At 36.4% G+C, this 8217-nt stretch overlaps 1 protein-coding gene across 1 annotated transcript; it reads right to left on the reverse strand.

Annotated features, from left to right (window-relative positions):
• Positions 1-489: 489 nt before the first annotated feature.
• Positions 490-2176, reverse strand: LOC127247949 (BOI-related E3 ubiquitin-protein ligase 1-like). The gene is made up of 3 exons (XM_051270043.1): positions 1892-2176; positions 1394-1760; positions 490-1301 (listed from the first exon to the last, which is right to left on the reverse strand). The coding sequence occupies exons 1-3, from the start codon at positions 1951-1953 to the stop codon at positions 759-761; spliced, it is 972 nt and encodes a 323-aa protein (XP_051126000.1). The 5' UTR covers positions 1954-2176; the 3' UTR covers positions 490-758.
• Between the last annotated feature and the right edge of the window lie 6041 nt (positions 2177-8217).

Here is an 8217-nt window from a genome sequence, read left to right on the forward strand (position 1 = left end):
AGGTCGAGGCCGAGACCATTCCCATCCCATCCTCTATCTCTCTTCCCACCACCACAGATCTCTAACAATAATAATAATAATAAATTATTATGAATGGACTTTGAAGCTCCCACCCCTACTTTACTTTTTTGAGGTGCAATATTATTGTCCTTCATTAGCAGTGCCATTAATGAGCGAGCACAAACGCTCATGTTGCTTGCTCTCTGCATCTGCCCTCTCCTCCCTCCCGACTCTGACTCATCACATCTAACGCTACCCTATTTCAATTCAATACGACAATTTACAGATGTGTCCTATTTTCAAAAAGTGGGATTCCCACCTAAAGTTGCCAATAAATGTGCCCACGATTTTTACTTGGGAAGAAAGGTGAAGGGTATCGATTCCTACCACCAATATAATGACAATTTCACGTAGTTCTGCCAACCAAAACAAATAATATTAATAAAAACGATAAAAGAAGACGACAAGTCTATAGAAGATGAACAAGGGTGCATGCAATCTGTGCCCTTTATTACTTATCACGGGGGATCTTGATATCTTTTTTCTTCACTTTTCCTTCCTTCACGTAGAGAGAAATAAACTATCTATGAAAGGACTAAAAGAATAAAAGATTTTAATTAAAATGAATTTACAAGAGGCTACAAAAAAACAAAAAAATTCTACTGCCAAAATCTATTATAATTTGTTCTGCTTCCTGGTAATTTCTCGTGTTGGGTTTTGGTTTTGGTGCATGCATCTAACGGTCCGGTCCGGTCCGGTCAACAAGTGTTGACGTGCAATGTGGCGGTCACGGTGAGGTTGCAGGCTGGGCATGCTTGCAGCTGTTGGGACCCACTCCCGCAAACGTTGCACAGGCAAAGATGCCGGCACGGCAGCAGCAGCACGCACGACTCCCTTACCGCACACCTCCGGCATTTCCAACAACTCCTTGCCTCGTCCTTATCTGCTTCGCCCTCATCGCTGCTGCCACAGCACGACTCCGCGTCATCCTCGACCGCCACCGCTCCGGCGGAGATGTGCTCCTCACCACCGCCGCTGCCGACGTGGAGAAGAACTTGCTCCAGATTTGTTCGCAGGGAATTCGCCGTTGCCTGGTTCGTTTGAGCCAAATCCCTCAGCAACTGGTTTTCAACGTATAGAGATTTAACCCTCTCTTGCAATACCAAATTCAGTTTCCCGATTCTCTGGATTTGTTCGTCTTTCTCCTTCAATTTCTTCATCACGCCTTCTCCGATTGCCGCCGCTAACAATCTCGCCTGTTGCTTTTGCCTCTGTTCTAATTCCAATCGGATTTTTTTGGCCTGGAATTTGAATCAGATGGGGAATTCATCAGACACAGTCCTCATAATTACCAACACCAACAATGTCAAATAAAATATATTTCATGACTTACATGCTGGGTGATAATTGCATCGATCTCCAATTGATGTTGTAAGAATTGAGGCAAAACATCTTCATCACCAAACGACGGAAACTGAGACACGCTTTCGTCCTTGGGTGCGGCCGGAAAATTCTGCGTCGCGTACTGTAGGTTAACGGAGGAATCTCTTGGCCGTTTCCTCGAAGCGGAGATATTACAAGTCAGTCCGCTATCGGTATTGACAGAAGTTTTGGCCTGCGCCGCCGAGTCGCAGAGCACAGCCGGGTAAAAAGATTGATTCTCCGGTAATGCAACGGGAAGAGGGATCCCGAGACAACGCATCTGCTGCGAATTGAAGGCCGAACCAAAGTTTGCTTGATTGCTCGAGTTCAACATGTTTCTGCAGACATTAACGAATACAACATCAAAACATATTCATAGGAGGAAGGAGTTTGAAAGCATTGATTTGAATTCAGGGAAGAGGATGGGCGCGGAAACAATAAAAAAAGAAATGGTGGAATAAGCACGAACCTGTCTTGGATCAATTCTAATTCCGTGGGAAAAAGACTGAGATGCCTTGCTTCGACAGCCATGAGAAGAAGCGATTTTGTTGTGTTGGTTTTGGAGGAGAAGAGGAATATGGGAGGATGGATGGAGGAGGAGGAGGAGGAGGAGGAGCTGTGTTATGTTGAGTTGAGTTGGCGAGTAGGAGCAGGAGCAGGAGCAGGAGTAGTAGAGACGAATGGAGAAGGGGCATGTGGGGGTGGATTTATTTAAAGCGTTTGGTTTGGAAGGGAAATGAAGAGAAGGGAATGGACAGGGAAAGGAATCCTTGAGAAATTGGGAAAGTCAATAAATCTAAAGAAACCACAACTAGTCTTTATTTGCATTTAATTTATTTAGCAAAACACTGCATCCAATGTATGACTGACTGATTTCGTCCTAGTTATTTTCTCCATTAAATTCTCGAGGGTAGGGTTGAATTTCCTAATTGTATGAATAATCAGATACCATTTATCTCGCAGCGCATTAAAGACTCCTGACTTGTGAAAATCCATAATTACCCCAGATTCAACAGGTCGGATCAACAGCCCCCGGTCCGGGTCCGAGCCCAAACCCGAACCCAATCACTATCTCTATCTCGACGGCCAGTTAATACTAGTAAAAGTAATTGTAATGTAAAATAGTAGTAAGTGCAGGAACTGACACGTCGGGTCGCAGCCACGTTGCAAGTGCAGGGTACGGGGGCCCACGGCACCGTATGTATGTATGTATGTATGTATTGTATGTCTACACGGTCGAGGGAGCTTATTAATTAAGAGATGTGGTTCAGAAAACGTGAGGCGGAGTGCGGGGCCCAGTCAGAGCACGTGTGAGAGGTGTGCTGATCCCGGCCTCGTCTGAATATTTAATATCGAGCGTTGGGGGTAGGGCCCGCCCATTTTTATTTCATATGCGGTTTCCCGGTTCCTTGACTGGGCACGGACAACCTTGGCCTACGTGGGGGTGGGACCTCAATTTTATTAATTAATTATTTTAATTTATTTTTTGGGGGGTGACATTGAACATGCCAAATTCAAAGTCACTGTAACCCCTCAATTTATTATTAAAGTAAATCTCAATTGAAGCAATACAAATTTATTTATTTATTTATGACCGATAGACCCGATAATATTCAGAATCAAGGCCACCGAAATGATTTCTTGAGTAGTTTGTTTTTGGTTAAGCTTTTAAGGTACGGGCATGTTAGTGTGAATGTATTGTGCGATCCGTTCGAGGCTGTGGCTGGCTGGCTGGCTGGCTGGCTTGATGTAAGAAAGAAAGATGGGCAAGAATAATAATAATAATAATTAATTAATTCATTAAAGGGATGGATAGTATTGGAATCGGTAGGAGGCAGCATGAGGCATGGGAGGGGTGGGGTGGAGTAAAAGCCAAAGCAGATGATGTTAATAATGAACCGCCAACTCCTCGTGTCATAGTATAGTATAGTATACTAGTACACCCTTAATATTTGTCCTTTTCTTACATAAATATAAAACCTGGAATTGGATGCCCCTTTCCATCACGATTCACGCCTTTCCTCACCCTTCCCTATCTAATCTACACCTTTTATTATTATTATTATTATTATTATTATTAATTTCATTCACTGCTACTCCGCCCTTCATTTCAACATTTACTACATCTTTTTCTTTTTGGTATCTCTATTGTCACTATTAAATATACTACGAAACAAGTATCTTCCATACAAAATATTTTATGATTTATCCGAACAAAAGATACAAATGAATAAATAAATAGACATTAGGATGCAATTAATATATTTTATATGTGCTGTATATTATAATTGTGTAGATACGTGTAGCAGATGTGACCTGGAAGGCCGGAACAAGACCAAAAACTGTAGTACTTTGTACTATATAATAATCCTAGTCCAAATCTGTACCTACTGATGATTGAACAGTTCCATCCATTAAAATATTTGAATGCCAAATACCCACCTTCATCCATTCCCAAACAATTTGATTATCACATAACGTTAGCATCACGATTTAGAATATCACCTGCCCTAAATTTTTCATATTTTTTTAATTGCGACGTCACATGCAAATTAATTATATGGATTCTTTTCTTTTTTTAAAAAAATAAAAAATATAATTATTATATGGATTCATTAGTTAATAGTATAATGATTTATATATATTAATTCTGCATTGTTCTTTAAACTCGTCTTTTCCCTTCTCGGCACAGTAATTACAAAAATGCTATATAATTCCAAGAGTCAAAAGTAATCCTCTTAATCTTGGCATTAGTACTGCTTCTAGGCTAGCTCATATATTAATTTCCATATTGTGATTGTATATTTTAGAAAAGTTAACTAACACACCAAATAGGGTAATGCCAATTGAATTGGAAAAATAATTTATTTCAATTGTGTATAGTTAAATAATGAGAAATCATTTTCAATAGTATTGGTAGTCCACAAGGCTTCCCACTCCCACTATGCGGTTACAACTATAAATGGAGCATTTATTATTTGGGGGAAAAATAATAATTCCAAACCCATTTGTCCAAAGTGGAACTTGAAATTTGGACCATTATTGTTTGCTTAATCAACGCCAATTATTTAAATAATAGCAATAATATCTATTATAATTTTTTAATCTATCTGCCTAAAGATTAAGATTAAAGTTGTGGGCAGATTTAGGGTGGTCGTATTATTCTGTCAACATCTCACCCAATTAGTGGAGACATTTATAGATCCTTAAATTGGCATTAATTAATAATCGATTTTCGAAAAATGTGAAAACGTATTAAATACGTGTTGATTTCGACGCTTTTGCTATGGGAAGTGCAGCATTTAAAGGGGAAAAATAAAATAAAATAAATAAATAATAGTATTAATAATAATAATAATAATGGTGGGTGTGGGAGGGGGAGGGGGACCCATGAAAAGGGTCAATTTAAATAATGGAGTGGGCATCCCTCTATATATCTTCTTCACATGTTCACGGACATCATGACCGTGTTAGAATAAATACTACTAAACAGGGAGAGTGCCATTAATTCTCACCTTTTGAAATTGCATCCTTGGAAAATGACACAAAAACATATGTATGTCGGATCAAGACAGTGTCCCAAAGTGGGAAAATCTTGTAATTATATATATATGTGCTCCACTCCACTCTTATGTGGATGCCAATCTTCTCACTTTATAATGTATTGGATTTGCCATTCTTTTCTTACCCAGCCCAGATTAAATAAATCTCCTCTGCATTTTTATGACATGATGTGATGATACCTTTAACTTTAATTAGTGTGTCACATCTAATGCTCTAAGTAAGTGCACAGCTACATATTATAAATGGAATTCCATTATTTTTACTTGTTTAACCCATTCATATTCTTAATCCTTGATGCTTTTTCCAATTTTCAATCTCTAAAACTATTTATTTTATTTTTATCAGCATTCATTTCAAATATATATAATTCTTATCTAAAATATAATCCATCCATGATATTTGATATATTCTTACTAAGGGTTTGTTACGAAAATTTAATTTTATTCATTTCCAATTGTTAAATGAGTCATTCCACTTTCTGAAATAATTCAATTACTTTCCCCTTTGGTATAACATTTACAGTTTTCTTGGCACAGCTTTGGTAATATAATAAACGTATTCTAATTTATGTATAACGGATAGAGAGTTTATATGTGAAAAGAGAAAAATAAAACAACTGATTAAATAGAGTTAATTGAATTAAAAACTATGTAAGAAAATAAAATAAATAAAGGCAAAGTATATTACCAATGATTCATTTATAAAGCTATAGTACCTTTTTCCCCCTATAAGTATATAAACAAGCAATACATCCATGCTACTTCAGCAATAAGTCGTTAATTATTGTTTCAGCGTTTCTTTAGCAACTAGTGCGCTTTATTCTTGTCGCCAATTGTCTTTTACGCAAAGGCATTTAATACACAGCTTAGTCTGCGCTATGCCTATTATTATATATATTATTATGACGATGATGATTATTATTATTATTACTTTAAAAAAAAAAAAGAAGAAATTTCTGGGTAGTTTAACTAGATTTATGTATAGCGTAATGTCCCATGACAACTTGGAAATGTCGTGCAACATGTTGTTGCGCGGATTGGTTCGTACACCGCTTTCAATTGAAACATTTAGATGAGATCAAGAATTAATTTTTGTTTATGTACGTATAAAAATAACTATGGTGGGTGACATATGCAGGTACGTACCCAGAATTAAATATATATGACCTCCTAGTTAAGAAGAAAACAATATAAAAAATCAGGGTAATAATATATATATATATATATATATTAAGATGGTCTATGCTCAAAGATATATAAGAAGATGGGGGTGGGGTGGGGTGGGGTGTTAGAGTTTCATGTATATTATATATAATAATAATAATTAGGTGAAGACTTGTAAAGTAGTAGTATATATTATGATAATTTTACCTAAACTGATGGGTGCTGACGAACTTAAGAAAACAACAAATTAAATGCTGTGTAAAATTAATCATGTTCCCATCTCACATGATGAGATGAGTTTTAATTTGATTGAGCCTAAATCAATTAATGCCCAGATTTGATAGCAATTACTGTTGTCGTCGTGGAGTCTAGCTAGCTAGTCGAGTGATTGGTGGTTTTAATTAATTAATGAATTAATCTAATAGCCATGCATGCGATGGACCATTTTCATGAATTGATGTATTGAATCTAGAATGATATATATGGCCTGGGGTTGTCGTCTCAAGGTTAAAAATCACATCACATCACATCACATCACATCATCAATGTGTGCATGCATATATATATATATATATATATAGTAGATTAATTCATTACTGTACAAGGATTGATTGCGTCGAGTTGCATTGGCTATTTGGCATTGCAATTGAAATGAATGAGGCAACCTAAAACATTAATGTCGGAATGCGACAAGAGGAAAAAACAAGCAATAAAATGAAAAGGAGGGGCAAAGGAACGTGCTTAGTTAGCTTGGTGTGAAAACGAAAATGCGATTTTTATGGCATTATGAAGTCGTGGTCCGCTGAATGACGCGTATTATTATTATTATTATTATTATTATTATTAGTCTGTCTGAATATGTATATATATATATGTCCGTCCCCACCGCCTTTGGCTCATGTTTTGTTGTTCTTCAGCTGTCAAGTGAAAACACATTAACGAATTTTCATTTCTTGCAACCTAGCTAGCTAAAAGCAATTGAATTCCAACCCTGCCAAAATCAAAAGACCCCATCATCGGCAATCCTCCCATTTGAAATGTCAAACCCAATCTTTCTAAAGCCCACCACCATCAATCCATCATGCATTGGTTTTAATTTTATATGTGGTGGGTCCCAATTCCTAATTCCCGTGGCCCGGCCCGGCCCAGGCAACATGTTTTTGATATTACAAGTCATCTCATCATAATGCGTCTGAATTCCTTCATCAACGTATCCGACCGAAACACACAAGTTCAGTCATATCCCATATACTAATTAATTAATTAATTAAAGAGTAAGTTATATATGTATTGTATCTCGAACAACTGATACACATACAATTGCATACACTGATCGATGATCAACCATATGGACATGTTAAAGATACATTGAAATTTATTTAATTAATTAATACGTATGTATAAGTTGATGCATTCATTTATTTATTTACTTATCGAATATAAAGGTGCTTATTAATTAATTTGTCAACTTACATGACTTGACCTGTCAGCTTGAAACAGCCAATTTAATCAAATTCCCCATTCAGCTTATCCTCCTCAAATAATATCTAGAATTCAATTGTATATGAAAATAGTAAATAATATATCTATAATTGTAGTGATGGAGACGACGCTGCATACATACATGGACCCGACGAAATTTAATTTTTGTTTGAATTGAATTGTTTAATTTGGAATACGTCCAGATTCAAAGGTAAACTTATTACCCCTAACAACTTTATTCATTAAATTATGTTAATCGTGTGATGTGACATGTTTACCTAATTCAATTTGTCCTTCAAAATTATGTAATATCAAGTTTCTTAATTAAATTATTGTGACCAACCCCAAAAGTTGCTCTCAAAATTAAAATATAATGTAGATGTGATCGGCGAGAAACGTAACACCAAAATTTTGAATTAAAGTGATGGAATATATATATATATATATTTATTTATTTTTTAATGTGACGGTGACTTCCGTGGTATGTTTACTCAATCCTATATATCCTTCTTTCCAAACGCAAACGCAAACGCAAACGCCTGCAACTTCAAAATCTTATCTACTTTTGTTAAACCACTGCTTCTTT

This window comes from Andrographis paniculata, unplaced genomic scaffold (assembly GCF_009805555.1).
Source record: "Andrographis paniculata isolate CXL003 unplaced genomic scaffold, ASM980555v1 Contig32END, whole genome shotgun sequence".
Taxonomy (NCBI): domain Eukaryota; kingdom Viridiplantae; phylum Streptophyta; class Magnoliopsida; order Lamiales; family Acanthaceae; genus Andrographis; species Andrographis paniculata.

Excerpts from the sequence above, each read along its gene's own strand:
- LOC127247949 (XM_051270043.1), bottom strand. The coding sequence starts at position 1,953 with ATGGCTGTCGAAGCAAGGCATCTCAGTCTTTTTCCCACGGAATTAGAA. Across the intron at positions 1,761-1,891 it reads TTAGAATTGATCCAAGACAG|AAACATGTTGAACTCGAGCA; the intron begins GTTCGTGCTTAT and ends TAATGTCTGCAG. Across the intron at positions 1,302-1,393 it reads ATGCAATTATCACCCAGCAT|GCCAAAAAAATCCGATTGGA; the intron begins GTAAGTCATGAA and ends TTCAAATTCCAG.